Here is an 18,207-nt window from a genome sequence, read left to right as displayed (position 1 = left end):
GATGCAAAATCTTTAAATTGCTCCAATGAAAAAAGTCCTAAGGCCAGCTTTTTTGCGGGTGTAAACTGGCACCAATTTACAAATGCAAAGAATTTGGCTGCTAGTGTTCAAAAGGTAAGCCGCAGCCGAAATTGTTCCATGAAATGGGTTAGATCACCCAACCCAATGTCAGACACTGCATGCCTCACTCTGATCCTTGGCTTTGGGCATGGATTTGAGAAGGGTGCAGCCAGAAGGAAAGTGGTAAAGTGGCTCCCATGTGGCTTTCCCTTCGTGCAGCCTATGAAATGGTGCTTTGCTGTAACCTGGATTGCAGAGCCTGCTCATGCTGACTCATGAAACCTGCAGCTCTCAGTATTCCACATCCTAGACTCAGGCTTAGCTACAGTAGCTATTGCTCTAACTATGGGCTGCAGGCCAGGGAGAGAGACATCATCCTGCCCACATTTGGTCTTCAGTGGGTAGATTAGCTGCTTAGATCTCTGCATAGGGTAACAGCCCTTCAGCCACAGACGGGGGCCTCCTCCCTAGCCTTCTCTTTTTTCTCCCCCTCCTCTCTGGGGGACTGTACAGCTTTAAGGAAACGTCTGGCAGATGCAGACGCAGAACATCTGGGCAGCGTTAGCTGAGTCTCAAATGATGCAGGAACAAACCACGCACTTTGGGAAAGTTAAAGCACAAGTTTCCTGAACAGGCTGAGAGAAGGCAAGGAGAGGGAGCAGCGCTGAGACAGGTAAGATCTGCTTTAACCAGCCATTTGACTTCTATCCACAAGGGAAAGGGATCTGGGGAGCGTGGATACAGAAAGCTTGTGAACTAAGCTACACCACATAGCAGGCTTCCCCTGGAGCAGAGGATAGACATGTTCCTGCATGCTGTCCTGTGTGACAAGCCTCCCTCCAGGCACCTTCCTCCAGCAGAGGCAGGGGAAGGATCCAACCAGTTGGTTGCAAGACTCTCGCTAATATAGCAGGTAAAGACTTAGGGGGTACTGAACTATTGCCAGTGACAGGACAGGCTCCTCTGTATAGAGAAGGCCCCAGAGGGGCTCAGGTACTAAGATGATGAGCATGGTGTAAAACCCTAGAGCAATATGAGCTAGAGCAGTAGTTCTCAAACTTTTGTACTGGTGACCCCTTTCACACAGCAAGCCTCTGAGTGTGATCCCCCTTATAAATTAAAAATACTTTTTTAATATATTTAACACTACTATAAATGCTGGAGGCAAAGGGGGATTTGGGGTGGAGGTTGACAGCTCATGACCCCCCATGTAGTAACTTCGCAAACCCCTGAGGGGTACCAACCCCCAGTTTGAGATCCCCTGAGCTAGAGGGAGGACTTGGAACAATAGAAATGTGGGGGTGGGGAGTGTCTTTAAATATACAGATCAGCATCACCAAGAAGGAGCTGGAATTTCTATCTTATTTTGTTTTTCTACTCAAATTCTGCTTGTCAATCTGCTCAGTCTGCCTGGCCAATTCTCTGTGTTTGTTAGAGGTTCCTCATCCAGCCAACCTGCAGTTCCTGAGTAAAGATCTCCTGGTAACCAATCAGTCTGTCTGTGTGTCTCTCCCCTGATCTCAGTCTTTCATTGTCTGCCCTCTTTCCCCTCTCTCTGTCCTGTACCCCAGGTCCCCCTCCCTCATGCATTTCCATTGCACTCATTCTGTTTCAGTGGCACTGACCTGAAGCCGCAGTAAATAGAGAACGCATTTTTTTTCCCTTGCCTGTTCCAGTCGAGGTGTCTGTAAATAACGTTAGCTCCCCTGCCTTGGCCCTAACACCTGCCCTCACTCAGTGGATCTGCCTCCAGGCTCTGCACTGACTGAATCCTACAGAAGGAGAGTGAAACTTTAACTCAGGGCTTGTCTACATCAGAAAGTTGCAGCGCTGGTGAGGGAGTTACAGCGCTGCAACTTTGAAGGTGTACACATCTGCAGGGCATCACCAGCGCTGCAACTCCCTGTTTGCAGCGCTGGCCGTACTCCCGTTTTGTCTCGGGTGTAGAGGATCCAGCGCTGGTGATCCAGCGCTGGTAATCCAATGTAGACACTTACCAGCGCTTTTCTTGACCTCCGTGGAAGGAGGAAGCCTCTGGTAATCAAGCTGGTCTCCTTTCCCGGTTTGCTCTCTCGTTCCCGGAACCCCGAGCAAGCAGGTCTCTTTCCCTGCGGTTTGCAGGGTGGCTCCGGGAACGCGAGAGCAAACCGCGGCGAAGCTGGTCTCCTTTCCCGGTTTGCTCTCTCGTTCCCCGAACCGCCGAGCAAGCGGTTCTCCTTCCCTGCAGTTTGCAGGGTGGCTCCGGGAACGCGAGAGCAAACCGCGGCGAAGCTGGTCTCCTTTCCCGGTTTGCTCTCTCGTTCCCGGAGCCACCCTGCAAACCGCAGGGAAGGAGAACCGCTTGCTCGGCGGTTCGGGGAACGAGAGAGCAAACCGGGAAAGGAGACCAGCTTCGCCGCGGTTTGCTCTCGCGTTCCCGGAGCCACCCTGCAAACCGCTGGGAAGGAGACCTGCTTGCTCGGGGTTCCGGGAACGAGAGAGCAAGCCGGGGAAGGAGACCAGCTTCGCCGCGGTTTGCTCTCTCGTTCCCGGAGCCCCGAGCAAGCAGGTCTCCTTCCCTGCGGTTTGCTGGGTGGCTCCGGGAACGCGAGAGCAAACCGCGGCGAAGCTGGTCTCCTTTCCCGGTTTGCTCTCTCGTTCCCGGAACCCCGAGCAAGCAGGTCTCCTTCCCTGCGGTTTGCAGGGTGGCTCCGGGAACGCGAGAGCAAACCGCGGCGAAGCTGGTCTCCTTCCCCGGTTTGCTCTCGCGTTCCCGGAACCCCCCTTGAAGCCGCCCAACAGCGCTGCAGTGTGGCCACATCTAACACCACTTGCAGCGCTGGTTGCTGTAAGTGTGGCCACTCTGCAGCGCTGGCCCTATACAGCTGTACTAATACAGCTGTAACAACCAGCGCTGCAAAATTTTAGATGTAGACATGGCCTCAGACAGCAAACCAACCTGGAGAGTCAGTCACAAAGAAACTCTCCCCATGCTGGGGAGTCTGGAGCAAGCAACCCCCTTCTTGCTCTGGACAGATGTCTTACTAATCAGTACATTTAGCTGGCCTCTTCTCTTGAAGGATTATCCTCTCTCCCATGCCCTCCACTTTTCTATCTGTTCATATGGGGCCCAATCCCCCTTTGCCTTGTGCAGTCCTTTGCACTAGCACCAAGCAGATGTTAAACACTCACACTCTGCTCCAATACTCTTTCTACTCACTGCAATGGTGCAAATGATCACACAAGGTGTAGGGCAATGGTGAATTGGGCCCTTTGATTCCAATAAATAACATCTGCATGTGCTCTAGATTTTGGTGAATTTCAGCTAGAAATGGGCCCAGATTAGAGTCACTTATCAGAACCTGGGGCCTGGTTTCAAACTACCCACTTTGGAGTTAGCAATGAGTTTTACTCCTTTCTAATTTCAGCATGAATTTCCTCCACATTAAAAAGCCTTGATTCAGTGGAAAACAGTGTTGCCAACTGTCATGATTTTGGGGGGATTTCTGAAAGCTTGGGGAACCCAGTGAGAACCTTCCCTTTCATTTTTTTTAAAAAGGAAGTTTCTAGCCCTCCTGGTTGCAGAGAAAAGCTTGAAAACATGACTCCCCAGAGGCTTAAAAACCCTAGGAGGCACATAAAAAGAGCCCAGAATTTGTTATTTTTCAAAATCTTATGATTTTTAAGTGACTCATGCTTGCAAGGGATCTGAGTCGTTATTTTTGAATGCTGGGGGTGGACAATACTAGGGAAAAGTCTGGATCTGACCAGCATGGACCGGATAGCAAAGCTAGGGGAGAATACAAGCATGTGTGGGTCAATAACACACCAATGGCCAGGGGTTGTTCTGTTTTAAACCCACTTCCCTTTATTCTAGGTACCAGTCTACACTGCTGCCTGCTGGGCTCGCCAGGCTGCAGCCTGCCTGCTAACGTCAGAGTGCACTACCAGGCAAGGTGCTGGCTCCCGTGGCCCGGGCCCACCCTGCATGCTAGAATGGCACAAGGAGAAGCACCACTCCTGCTGCTTTTCCTCACCAGGCTGGTGTCATCAACATGGTATGAAGGTCAGTATCCACCCAGCGCAGGAGAGTTAGTCAACAGCAGCTGGTGCTACAAGGGAGTGAGGAATCAACAGGGGCGAGTAGGACTCTCTCAGGGCACAGGAGAAGTTGCTCTTCTTTGTGGTGTCTAAGAGTAAATGAGTAGAGCAGAGGGAAGCAGGTGCAGTTCATGGCTGGGAGTTTGGTGAAGGAGGAGGGGAAAGGGAGCATGGTGGGGAGCTCTGACTCTGCTGGAATAAAGGATTGAATTCAGCCTTGCAGCCAAATCCCAGGACCCCTTTCTCCTCCAGGCACTCTGGGAAAGGTGACCCAGCTTGGAACAAGTTCAAGGCCTACTGATGGAGGCCAGAGGAACCTTGACAAGGTGCTCTGTCTGTCTGTCTGTTTCTCTCTCTCTCTCTCTCTCTCTCTCTCTCCTTGTGGGGGTGTAAAGAGGAGTCAACTGACCCATCACTTAAAGTGGACGTGCCCTGAGGGAAGCAGTTTGCTGAGAGCCAGGGAGCAGGTTTGGGTTAGGAGGACCAGGAAGGAGCTGGATAACAAAAGACAAACCTATACCCGGGAAGTTGACATGACTGCTCAGAGGGCCCTGGCATCTCTCTGCTGGGGGTGGGGGAAGGAAGAGACAGACCCAGCGCTGGGGTTAGGAGCACATCCAGAGAGGAGTAAACAACCAACTTCCCCCATCCCAGCCACAGTGACAAGAACTAAATTTTTCCACATGCCCTCAGCTCCTTCGGGAGCCTTTGGCAGGCAATTGTTTGTCTGGAACAGCTGCACAGACCAAAACCCAAGCCTCTTCCCATCCTTGGCTAACCTGTCCACTTACAACCCCTCAGCTTGTTTGCTGTAGAAACCAAACTCTCTCCCCCAGCATCACAGCCACAAACCATTGCCAGGTTAGCATGGGAGGGGCTCTCAGGAGGCCCAGAGCCCTGCTCCCCAACACTATAATGGCCTCTGCAACCCCCTGGAGAGCTTTGACCCCCCCCCCACATGCATTAATTTGGTCTCAGTTCCCACCCCTGGCTCCTCCTTGAATCAATAGATCCTCCTTGCTTTGTTGTCTCAGGCTCTGCTCTCTGCCTGATTCATACTGAGTCATGAAATCACTCAAAAATTACAGACTGGGGATGAAAAATCACGTTTCCATGTATGCATCGCTGTCTCCTGGAGGGGGTGGCTCTGTGGCCTCAGCATCAGGTTTATAATAACGAGACCCCCTCAATCATACATTCAAATCCCAGCAGGGCTGAGTCAGCCCATCCTTCCTATGAGGTAGATGCATTGAGTTCTTTGCGCTTTGTTGTGTGTGAGCCTTAAAAACTGAGGTGCTGGCTGCTTAGAGTGGATGTCAAAGATCTCACAGCACTTTGCTGCAGAGTAGGGGATTTGCCTCGATGTTCTAGCCACGGTCTTCCCCTCCTGAGGCTCCTTGCATGCTGGGTGGGTGCCCAGAGGTGGCTGCATTTCAGTGGCACTGCATGTATGAAGTGTGTGAAGGGCTCTGGGGTGAAAGGCTCTGTAGAAATGAGTGGGTCAGAGGAACAGGGCAGTTTAATTGGGGATCAGGAAGGGGTAGGGGAAGTTGTATTATTATGGTTCATAAAGCTTCCCCCAACGTGGAGGCTCTTCAGAGGGGCTGGTGGATGGAGTGTACTCAGGTGACAACCCCTCTCCTTTCATCCTCAACCCATCAGCACTGCAGCAGGGGAGGGAGAGAAAAAGAGAAGGCAAGTCTCTGGACTGAGTGTGGGTCAGAGCAGGGGCGGCTCTAGGGATTTTGCCGCCCCAAGCACGGCAGGCAGGCTGCCTCTGCCGGTTTGCCTGCGGAGGGTCCACTGGTCTTGCAGCTTCAGCGGACCTCCCTCAGCAAGCCGCCGGAGGCAGCCTGCCTGCCGCCCTCGCGGAGCCGGCAGACTGCCCCCCGTGGCTTGCCGCCCCAAGCACGCATTTGGCGTGCTGGGGCCTGCAGCTGCCCCTGGGTCAGAGGAGGGTATGAGCAGGTCTCAGTGAGACTTACTGTGCTCCCCTAGAGCCTGTAGTGCTCCGATCCTGGAGGCCAGAGTAACGTGCTCTCCCTGGTCACTCTGAGCTGAGGTTTCCTTTCCCCACTCCTTCCTCACAGAAGCCTGCAGGCTGAGCTTGTAGAGAAACATCTGGGATTCTGCTTAGCACAGACATTTGGTTTCAAGACTAATACAGAAACAATTCACGGGGCACCGGCATTTAAAAAAAAAAGGGAGCAAAATTGAGCATGCTCACATGCAGTCACTGGAATGGAGAGGGAAAGAAAAAGTCTGGAATGAGAGGAAATTCAGCTAAAAGGTGAGCTCACAGCTCGAGAATGCCACTCTTCCACCCATGTCATTTCTTGGGGCTCAAATGCATCCACTGCTGGCCATGGCTAAGAGGGAAGTTCGGTCTCCGTGTTCATTCAGCTCTGGACGTCTGCGTGTGTCCTGGTCCTGGCATGGTGAGGGTTCCCTTTGCTGAGTCGCACAGGAGTGGGGGCCCAATCCTGTTCTTCCCACCACTCGCTCCATCACGCCGTTGCGGGGGTGTGAGAGGGGAGTGATGGGATGCCACTTCCTGGAATTTTGTTCATGAAAGGACTGAGTTGTCCCTTGTCCAGCTGTGCTCCGGTCCGACACCCACTTCCTGTAATTAATGAGCCTGGCACACCAGGCTGTTTAGTCTGCTGGACAGTGCCAGCCACACAAACCATGTCACTGCCAGAGCTGAGGTTTCTGCATAGATGTTCTCCCTTCTCAGCGCTTGGCTGGAGCCCTGTCTGTGGAGGAGCTGAAACAGGGACAGAGTGAGAGAATCAAGTGTCAGTGAGAGAGGAGCACAACCCTCAAACTGCTCCAGCAGCCAATCCATGCAGGACTCTAGGCCTGCTGCTGGTGCAGCCCTTTACCCATGCACAGTGGGTATAATAGGTGAGCGCTGTCATCAGATAGCACCCACTGCTGCACACCCCTCAGACCTAATTCCCCCTGGCCCTGCACCTCAGGCAGCCATTCACACCAGTGCAGAGTGGGTGTGAAGTGCTACCAGCTCTGAATGGCAATGTTTTACCCCCCTGGCTGTAGCAATGCAGGCCTTCCCCCTGCTTCTCTCAGTCTAGTGTCTGCGTCAGCACACCATTCCCTCCCGGGTACCAAGGAGCCTGAGAGGAAACAGGCATTCCAGGTTGCCAGGGGGATGGAGACATTATCTTAACAAGGGCTGAAAATGCTGAGGGGGAAGCCAGAGTCCGTAGATGGTTCCCCCTGAGGGAGGCCCCACGCTGGGAGGCGTTGCTGTAGGAAGCAGATGTTGCCCAGGGAGCAAGTCTCTTTCCAGGAGTTCTGGAGAGGGATAATTCCCTAGAGCCCAATGCCAGCACAGCTCCTGTCACCATTTCTCTGCAGACCCCCAGCACCTCCTACGCTCAAGGCCAGCTTTAGCAAGTGCGGGGCCCAATTCAAACAGTTTTGACGGGGTCCCGGCAGGGATGACTTAAAAAAAACACATGTAAAAAAACACATGGGGCTTGTACTCACCGGACGGTGCTCCAAGCCTTTGGCAGCATTTCGGCGGTGGGTCCTTCACTTGCTCCAGATCTTCAGCGGCACTGAAGGACCTGCCGCCAAAGACCCAGAGCAAGCGAAGGACCCGCCATCGAAGTGCCGCCGAAGACCCGGAGCGAGGGAAGGACTTGCTGCCGAAGTGCTGCTGAATACCTGAAACACCGCCAGGTGAGTAAAAATTAAAAAGGCGCCTCTAGCCAAGGAAGGGATTCTCACTGGGCGTGGGGCCCTCTTGGGCGCAGGGCCCAATTCGGGGGAATTTGTGGAATAGGCCTAAAGCCAGCCCTGCCTACACTACTCTGAGGGAGAATCGGGTGGGATGCAGAAGCAAGACACTCAGGTTGAGACCGCTCCTCACCATTCTTTCTTCCCACTAGGTTCTGGCTACGACAATACTGAGAGGTACAACAATGAAGTGTACGTGGAAGAGGCTCCTCAAGCTCCTGCCCTGGATTATCGAGGTAACAGTTGCACACTGACCTTCCACCAGGCCAGGGGAAGTCATCCCAAGCCTTCCCCATGGTTCCCCAGATGCCCATAGAAGGGTGCCCCTGACCGGGACTGATGCTGGGCTGCCCCTCATCTGGGCCACATGCTGCCCCAAGACCCTGGAAATGAAGCACAGAGTTTGCCCAGCTAGACTAGCCCATCTGAACATTTAGCAGTGACATCTCCCCTCCTTTCTCTCTCTCTCTCCTTAGTTCCCCAGTGGTGCTATTCATTAAATCTCCACCACGGAGAGGCAACCTGCCACTCCCCCAGGGGAGGGAATTACCGCAGCAGCCTGGGGACACGCTGCGAACTCTCATGCGATCGAGGTTTCCGGCTAATAGGGCGGAGGTCAGTGCAGTGCTTGCCGAGCAGGCGCTGGTCTGGCACCGCCTACTGCAGACGTAAGTCCTGTATGGGAAAGGAGTGTGCATGAACGTTCCAGTGTGCGTGAGCATGCTGTACTGATGGTGACTAGTGCTGGGTTACACGACAGAGGCAATGGGGAGGGATTGTTTGGTGTCTGTGTTGGGTGCAGCACTTCATGTCCATTAGGACCTGATCTCCGTTCACTGCCTGCTCTAGTCTCTTGCTTGTTTGCTGCCCACCCCCAGGCTCTGGTTTTGCATCAGTTGCAATCGCCTTCTTTTTACATCAAAGGAAGAGCCTGCTGAAGAGAGACATGAAGCATCTGTACAGGGGGCAGGGTGAGGAAGGGCTCTTTAAAATTGCATTGGTCAAAACCAAACCCTGGAAGGCCTAAAGGAGTCCTGATCTGAGCTGTCCCTAACAGGAAATGGCAGTGACAATGTCGCTGACTCTCACGATTTTATCACAAGTCTCCTGATATTTGATGTTTGTCTTAAAGCCGCAGCTCCGGGACTCGTGTGATTAGGAGAGACTCTCAGCTTTCATTAAAAACATAGGGTCCCATCCCTCCTGGTTGGGGGACAAAAGCGGCAGAATGTGACCCAGGCACATCCTTAGAGCTCAGGAACCAGTAGACAAAGACTCCAACAGTTATTATTCTTTTAAAAGTTCTCATGATTTCTAAGTCAGACTCATTTCTGAATGCTTGGAATGACGATACTACATTGGAGACTGATAGATGGCACCTGGCACCTAGAAAGGCACTGAGCAACACCCTGGACCACACACTGAGAACTACTGCAGTGCGCAGCTTGTAAAGCACTTTGGACTCTGTAGAAGAGTGCCTTACTGGCCAGTACACCCCATCCTGGCTGGGTACAGCCTAGCATGCCCTCCTTTGGCACTTCTGTGGTGCTCGGCTTCTTTTCGTGCTTAGCTTCTCCCAGGTCCCGTTCTGGGTAACAGAGAATCCCACCAAACAGTAGTCCAGTGACCTTACAGCAGGTCTTCCACCCCGACTCTGGGTTTGATGGTCTTTCCACCCCTTACCTCAGGGGCTTTCACCCCACCTTCTTTGGTGGCCTGTAGGAGAACATAGACCTTGCCTCTACTCTGGGTTCCAGCCCAGGGATTTTGTAGCTGGCAGCTAAGCTCTGCTTCCTCAGCATCCTTGTTGCCTCCCTGGAACTTCCTACCTTAGCTTGGTTCTGGACCCTTTCTCCAACCCCTTCCCGGGCTCTGGAGAGTTCTTTCTCCCTGGAGCCCCAGCTCCCATCTGCCTCTCCCTAGGCTTTCTGTGTCCATGTCTCTTTCCACCAGAAACCTGACCCAAGGTCCTACCTCCTTAGGCCTGTGATGGTTCTCAGGGTGCCCAGGACCGGGAGTCACCTTATTACTCTTGTTGCCTGCATAGGGAGGAAAATGTGCTTGTGCTTAACTAGGTGCCAGCTCCCTGTTACCACCAGCCTATCAGCCTTCCAAGCACTCTCCTCCAGGCTATGCCAGCCCTTACTTTGCCTAGAAGGTTAACAATAGGTGTACCCCAGTCCTTGAGTCCCTTTGAAGTATTTTCCTGTAGCGTTCAGCCCCTCCTCCACCAAACGCTCACAGAAATACCAGGTCTTCTGCCCCAGGGGAACAGCACACACACCAGCTTGAATGATTCAGCTCCGGATCAGCTACTTGAGCAATACCACAGCACTGAGATATATTGACAGTGCAAACAATGATAAATTTACCGTCACAGTTTCGAGAGCCAAGAGATAGAGTGAGGATAGCGGAAACAAAAGGGTTATATATAAAACAAAATATTAACTTGATTTCTAGAGACTAAACTTAACTTACACTAATCTTCTGTCTAAAGTTTATCATCTCACCCTGAATGATGTTCTCAGCCTTTCAGCCAACTTGGGTTTGGATCCAGTTTTCACAAATGTCATCATGCCGCCTGTTACTTCCTAGGTGCAGAATCAAGGAGTGTCTTCCTTGTCTTCTCCTTATATCCCCAGAGTTCATTGTCTGTGCCAGAACCAGGATAATCCCCATGGCTTATTCTCCCATGTACTGCCTTCCAGTTGATTTCTCTCTCTCTCACGCGCACACACACCCCTTGACTTTGTATGTAAATAGGGCTTCCACTGTGTTGGCTGACTGTTTAATTTACATGTCTAGCAGAAAGGCTTTTTGCCAACTCTGCCTTGATACAGACTTGGAGAATGTATTTTCAGCCTATATAAGATATTTCACAACAACCTTAATGACCATCATGACCCTGACTATCATTTAAGACCTGACCTGGTATTCTTTGGTGAACCAGAAGGTACATACCAGAATCAGGAGATTCCTATACCCCCCTTGCTAGCTCGGATGGAGGGATTCCTGGGTTCTTTTGTCCAGGAGCACTCTAGGAGCTTGCTCCTCTCCCATGCCTTCCTACAGTCTTTCCTAACCCTAGGCTAGGCTTCCCTCTGCAGACAGCACCCCAAGACCCATTCTTTCCATGTTCTCCTGCCTAGGTTCCTTTCTTTCTTTATCACCCAATGCCCCTCAGCTGGGCCAGGTGCATCTGGAGCACTAATTGCTCTCTGGCTCCAATTAACTCTTTCTTTGCCAGTGTGGGGATAGACATGCCATTACAGGCTCTTTCAGGATCACCCTACTGAAGTCCTACAACCATCAGGAATGTCTGAGTGCCTGGATGGAAGGCCCTTCATTTCCATGTCCTGCTCCCCTTCCTACAGCTTTCCACTGGGTTTATTGCCCCACATTAGCAAAGCTGCATGAGGGCTGGAATGGAAAAAAGACTCAGGAGCCCTTAAACCAAGCCACCCTATGGCCCAGAGCAGCTGAGCTCAAGGCCATCCTTGCTGGTTCTGTGTCATTCCAAACCCTCCCCAGCCCCAGTGCTGCAGTCTCGAAACATGTGCTGCCCCCCAGAGGGATTTCTGCACATCTGTCTGCTGAGCAGATCTGCTCGTTCTGTTGCAGAGGTCCGGTGTCATGTACTGCCGGCAGTGATGAGTGGCTCCTACCAGTGTTCAGCCGGGGCGCTGCTGGACTCTCACTGTGATTACTCTTGCCTCCCCGGGTACCACCTGGAGGGTGACCGCAGCCGGATGTGCATGGAGAACGAGCGGTGGAGCGGCAGCGAGCCAATCTGTGTAGGTAAATTCTCACCCTGCTATCCTTCCTGCCAGCTTGGCTCATCCTGCACATATGCCCTAGAGACTAGGATTGCCTAGAGTGTCTCCTCAATTCCTGCTCTGTGGGGATATTAGTGTTTGATCCCTGGTCCCCTCACTCCTGGGAGATTACAAACCCCAGCTAATCCTGAATACCTTCCACTGGGGACTGCTGTACCAAAGTTACTTCCCATGGTTTACCCTGTTTACCTCCCCCAGGGGCATTGTATTCCCCTTGATTTGAGGTGATTGCTTGGCTCATGGAAGGAACGACTCATATTCCTATGCTTTATCCTAGTTCCCTCACACTGGGCTTGGCATCTCAGTGGGTTATTCTGGGTCTCTGCCCCAGGGGGCATTGCTGTCTGCATGGCTCACCCCCTGGCTAGCTTTCCTAGAGAGGGAACTACTGCATGTCCCTGTGCTTTCTCCTAGTTCCTTGCCCCCGTGGGTTTTACTGCCTCCTCCCAGGGTTTATTGCTGAATGTCACCCACCTTGTACTGTGGCCCTGCCCCACGTGGTTCCCCTGGAGTTTCTCTCTGCTTTGCTCGGGCAGATATTGAGCCCCCCAAGATCCGATGCCCAGAGACTCGAGAGAGGATGGCAGAGCCAGAGAAGCTGACAGCTACTGTGTACTGGGACCCACCCCATGTGAAGGACTCTGCTGATGGCATTATCAAACGGTGAGTGCTGAGGGCTGCAGGACCCCCATCCCAAACAGGGTCTGGTGGCTTTGTTGCCCTGAAGCCGCTTCATAGGGATCAAAACAAAGGCCCAGCTGGGAGAAATGCACCGCACACTGAAGCAACTCTGTCTTTTGGGTCCAGAGTGACACTGCGGGGCCCAGAACCTGGGTCTGAGTTTTCAGAGGGGGAGCACGTTATCCGTTATATCGCCTATGACCAGGCCTACAACCGAGCCAGCTGCAAATTCATCGTCCGAGTCCAAGGTAAGGGACGGGTCACCTGCTGCACCTGGGACCCCAGCTCCCTCACTCCTTGGCTGGAGGAGACAATTCTTCCCGTGTGTGGGCTCAGGAGCCATGCTCACACCAAGGATGTGTGGGAACAAGTTTGGTTCCTGCATATTGTCCCCCATGCAATCAGTGTCACCTGCGGGTCCTGTGCTCCTGCCACCACCAGAACCCTACTAAGCCCAAGCCACTCCAGGCCACCTGGCACTTTCTCCCACTCTCCCTGTCTCATGAACTCTGGCCATACCAGGATACATGATGCCACCTCCTCATTCCTGGCCCAAATCCCTCTAGGGCCTCCTGGCACCTTGGCTAGCCCACTCTACACTCCTCCAGCACTGCAGCCTGTGCTAGATCAAGGCGTCCCTTATCCTTGACGTCCGCTCTCACTTTTGCAGTGAGACGCTGCCCTGTTCTGAAGCCGCCACCGCATGGCTACCTCAGCTGCACCTCTGAGGGCAATAACTACGGTGCCACATGCGAGTACTTATGTGACGGTGGCTATGAACGCCAAGGGAGCCCCTCCCGCGTCTGCCAGTCCAGCCGCCACTGGTCGGGATCCCAGCCCGTTTGTGCGCGTAAGTGTTACGGGGAGAGTTGCTGGTGGGGTTGCGTGCCCGCTAAGGCTATAGCCTGGAAATGACTGAACTGCCTTCACCAGGACACCTGCACAGGGCTTTATGAATCAGGCAGCTCCCCCTCATGCTGAACTGGGTCTGTTCTGTCTCTAGCTCCCAGGAGCTCATCAAATCAAGGGTCTGATATTCATCGGTGAACATAGGGCTTTCCTGGCAGCATCCACACTACCTGAGCATCCCCCAGGCAGCCTCCTGGTGAGAGACATCCCTCTCCATCCAGATGTGGAGCCTCCTCCCTTCTGTGGTGGAAAATCACCTATGGTTGAAACAAGGAATGGCAGTGCCAAGGCTTGGGAGCCATTGGCGGACAGGGATAGCATCCCACAATGGTCCTCTTGGGTCTCTGGCCCAGCCTGTCTCAGCTACTGCTGAGCACGTGACTCTGAGCCTCACTCTTGGCCTGATCCACAGAGGGAATGAGTCTGTGTTTACCTAGAGCTCAAGCTGTAGCTGCTTGTGCTTGTAGCTCTGAAGGTGTTTGGCCAAGATGGCAGCTGTCACCTGTGCCTCCCCCATTTGGGCAGTGGCAGGTTGAGCAGCTTGCCTCAGTCTGAGCAAACTCCCCGAGCCCCGTCCCAGCCTGCCCCGTGCTTGCTGACAAACCTGAGATGGGATCTTCCAAATGGCCCTCTTCTGTGGTTGCTCTAATGTGCTACTCAGGAACGTGGAGAGGATGCCCCCTAGGCCATTATTCTCTCTGTGCGTCACCTCTTTAGAAAACAACTACACAGAAGCCCTCAGTGCAGCATGTGCTGCCTTTAGGGGCTGGTTGGATGTTCAGATGAATTGGATAAGGGAAAGAAGAGTACAGTGCAGCTGTCTTTAGCAGCCCCCACACCTCCTCCATCAGAGTTAGATTTGCCCAGCAGCCCCTCACCTTGAGTTCACTCTTATTTTCTTTCTCTCTTTGTTAATATCACCCAGCCTTGTCCCTGGGCTCACTTTGGTACTGCTTGTCGGGGCCTGGCTGGTGGCAGAGCTGGGCATAATGCTATTCTTACTGGCCTTGTCTCAGATACACACATGGGCCTGAACCAAACCCCCACCCCAACCCCCTTGCCCTTTGGGAAAGTTGGAATCCAGATCCAGACTTGGCAGTTGACCCCTCTCAGCACCATGTGCCAAACCAATCCCTGGATCTGACCACCACCTGCATGCAAGGCAGGTTGGATCCAGATCTGAGTCTTGTGGCGTAGGCCCAGGTCAGGTTGCACGGGAATCCCAGTACCTGCACTGCCTAGAGAAAATCCCCCTCTCCTCTTCATAAGTGCTATTTAAAACCCAGGAGACCCATGGCCATGGTCAGGAACTGAACCCTGAGCCTGCTGCCCTCCCTAGACTGGGCTAGGCAAAGGCTCCCCTGCACCACTCCCTTCATCTTGAGCATATCAAGGTTTAGAAAGCCCAAGATTTATTGCTTCTCTCATCCCAGGGCAAATCAGGGGTGAAGCCACTTGAGTTGCCCCAGCATAAGCCTGGGGAAAGAGGAAAAGACTCAAAGCCATCCTGTTTTCAGCTATTCATTAAAACGGTCACAAACATCATCCTTAGGTTATACCCCCTGGTTAGTCCCCATCTCCTGCTGGCCACTCCTAGAGCAGTAATGCAACATAGCCAGCCAGGCTGGCCACCGTGAAGTCCCTGACCACATTCAACACTGAGATGGAGGTCTGGTCTGCTGAGGCACTGGGTTCCTCCTTGAGCTGCATGGCATGGCCCTGGGGCATTCTCTCTCTCTCAGGCTGATGAGATGCAAGCCATTGGCTCTTGGCCACTCTCAACTGGGTGAGACGCAGACTCCCTGGTTTATGTGACAGTGAGGTGCAGCTCCCCTGCCATATTTGCTGCCTTGTGCTGGAGAAGCTGGTGAAATGGTTCCTGCTGATAGAGAACAGAGAGCCCCAATCCAGGCAAGACACCTCAGCTTGCTGGGGGAAGGCAGCTGACTTCTCGGGTAGGCTACACGAGGATCCTGCAGACAGAGCAGGGGTCAGAAGTCCCAACCAGCCACCTCCCTGTTTGTGCTCATGAGTTCACTTTCCCCTCTTAGCCATGCAGATCAACGTGGACGTGAACTCGGCTGCTGGCCTCCTGGATCAGTTCTATGAGAAACGCCGGCTCCTGATAGTCTCGGCTCCTGACCCCTCCACTCGCTACTACAAGATGCAGATCGCCATGCTGCAGGTGAGCCACTCCCCTGTGCCTCCTCCAGCCCCAATCCCACCCAACAGCATCTGACTGGCTCTTCTCCTGTCTGCAGCAAGCCACCTGTGGGCTGGACCTGCGGCACGTCACCATCCTCGAGCTGGTAGGGCAGCCCCCCCACGAGGTGGGCCGCATCCGTGAACACCAGCTCCCGGCTGACATCATTGAGGAGCTCAGGTATCAGGGGTGGAGTACAGCCACAATAGCTTACAGCAAGTGGGATCATGACCCCCAGGTCAACATGTGGGTGCAATACACTGCCAGGGTGGATGGCTGTCTCCGTCGTCGTGGAGCAGCTCCTAGCAACCATAAGAGCCTGTTCCTTAGAGATCCTGTAGCTACTGCTTTAGCTCATGCAGTGCTTTTGGGGCTGTCCCCCCACAGCTGCAGGTCCCAGCAGTGATGGTGGTGGAGTGCAGCTACAGAGTCATTAGAGACACCTGCTTGCAGGAAAGGCACCCATCCTCCTGAGTGCTGGCGGCCTGAATCCTGTCACAAGTGCAAATGACAGATCCTACTGCCTGTGTAGCCAGGAGAGTGAATTCCACCCCTGCCTATGTCGGACACTGAGTCATCCCCACAGAGCAGCAGGGTGGTATCTTAGCCCTAAGTTATCCTGCACAGGCCTGTGGAAAAGCCAGAGGGTCCCACAAAATCCAGCAGTCAGTAACCCGGCTCTCAGGCATTGGAGTGCTGGCAGTGGCAGGCTGGTGCTGTGACGTACACATGTCAATGCTATCAGTCTCTGCGGGCACAGCAGGCACTCATCTACCCACTCATTCCTTCCACAGACAATTCCTGCATGTCACTCGCTCCACTTTTAATATGGTGCTGATTGACAAGCAGGGCGTGGACCGCGAGCGCTACATCGAGCCTGTCACCCCTGAGGAGCTCTTCACCTTCATTGACACCTACTTGCTGAGCAGCCAGGAGGTCACCCAGCGAGCACAAAGCAAGGACATGTGTGAATGAGTGACTCTGCACGGGTGGGGGCTGATCCCTGCAGTCCAGGTGCCAGTGCTCCCATCCCTTCACATTCAGAACCCCACAACCTCAGGACAGAGAATTCCCTTTCCGCATCATCTTGGGTCAGCTGTGAGGGAGGAAATGGTGTCAAAGGTCACAGACTTTTCAGTGGAGCTGGGAGCTAGCTGGGCCAAGCCAATGTTACAGCAGCCTTTTACTACACCAGGCCAGCAGTGAGGTTAGGAGAAAAGAGGAGTTTAGGGGCACTCTCTCTTCCCCTCCCCCCACCCCAAATCAGCCTCTGCCCTGGCCCAAACCATCACTATCAGACCAGCAGGGGGAGGCTGCCAGTCAGGAAGGAGGGGTCCAAGCTCAGGTTGGAATAGCAGGAGCTGCTGCATCTCAGGACCAGAACATCAATGGGTAAACTTAGGTCACTCCCCTCTCTTGTAAGAAACAAGCATGCGCTAACAATAGTAGGGTTCTCAGCCATGCAGCAGGCCCTGCCTGCATCCCAGACTAGATTTGCCATGCAGTGCTAGCACAGCATGCCCTGCCCATGCCACACTAGCCCCTTGGCAGAGGACATGTGGCTCCAGCAATAGCACTGTACCCCAGCACCCCATACAGATAGAATCATAGAATATCAGGGTTGGAAGGGACCTCAGGAGGTCATCTAGTCCAACCCCTTGCTCAAAGCAGGACCAATCCCCACCAAGCATGTTTGTGTAGCCACCAGAGGTGGAGCTGTGATGCTCTGGCAAGGGATGACAGCAGCTGACAGTGGGGCTGCCCAGACCAGTCTATGAATCCCTGCTGCATAAGGCTTGTTCCCAAGAGCTGGAAGAGGGTTAGGCAGGCTGCAGCCCACCACCACCACGAGCCTGACAATTCTCCAGGGAAAATGGCTTCTCTGAATCCCAGAGCAGGAACAGAAGATGTTTGAATGACACCCTCAACTACAAAGACTGGGCTTTGTTTAGACCCAAGCAGGCATGAGGTAAGAGTTGGAGAGTAGAAAGAAAGCCATATGGGGAACAGGCCACCTGGCTCAGATAGGGACTGAAGCTGGTGAAGGCCATGCCTTTCCTCAGCCACCAGATCTGACCACCCAGGAGGTTTCTTTCCTATTTTAAAAAGGGTGGGGAAGTGCTTGGTTCATTAAGAGCAAAATCACCCCAGAGCCCCCAGCTTCCCTGCACACTAGGGCCTAGCCAACAGTCTTAGGGCCACAGCCCATGCTCCTGCCTCATTACAGGACTTCATTAACACTTACCTACTGAAGAAAGGCCAGTAGTATAGGGGACAGGTTTGTAACCCTAGTGTCTCTTGCCCCCATCCATCATTCCCCTTCTCCAAGGAACATGGGGATGGGTAGTGAGGTGAAACAAGGACAGACCATGGGGCAGAGTGCAGGTAGCAGTGAAGGGTTGACAGAGCTTGCCCCTGCTGTGCCGCTCAGCCAGTGGCAGAGATAGGCTCCTTAGCTCAGCAACCATCTCACTGCAAGTTTCAAAGTGTCTCTTCCCTGGAGCAGACCCTCAGGGACACAGCTCCAGGACATGCTGCCACAAAGCAGTGCTAAGACTGATAGCCGGACACAAGCAGAGCAGACAACAATCTGCAGTGGGGGGCAGACCGGATTCTATTCACATCACAGTTAATGGCAGCAGCTTTTTCCTTGTCTCTTTATGCTGCTCCCTG

The 18,207-nt window shown here is 53.3% G+C and overlaps 1 protein-coding gene across 1 annotated transcript; it reads left to right on the top strand.

Moving 5' to 3' along the window:
- Positions 1-222: 222 nt before the first annotated feature.
- On the top strand, positions 223-18,176 carry SRPX2 (sushi repeat containing protein X-linked 2). The gene is made up of 11 exons (XM_030574301.1): positions 223-733; positions 3,917-4,105; positions 8,058-8,141; positions 8,382-8,573; positions 11,527-11,703; positions 12,278-12,404; positions 12,549-12,670; positions 13,093-13,272; positions 15,383-15,516; positions 15,593-15,714; positions 16,329-18,176. Exons 2-11 carry the CDS (start codon positions 4,036-4,038, stop codon positions 16,507-16,509), a joined length of 1,389 nt encoding a protein of 462 aa, XP_030430161.1. The 5' UTR covers positions 223-733; positions 3,917-4,035; the 3' UTR covers positions 16,510-18,176.
- The last annotated feature ends 31 nt before the right edge of the window (positions 18,177-18,207 follow it).

The sequence above is a fragment of the Gopherus evgoodei genome, chromosome 9 (assembly GCF_007399415.2).
Source record: "Gopherus evgoodei ecotype Sinaloan lineage chromosome 9, rGopEvg1_v1.p, whole genome shotgun sequence".
Taxonomy (NCBI): domain Eukaryota; kingdom Metazoa; phylum Chordata; order Testudines; family Testudinidae; genus Gopherus; species Gopherus evgoodei.
This window is presented reverse-complemented; position numbering and strand designations above follow the sequence as displayed.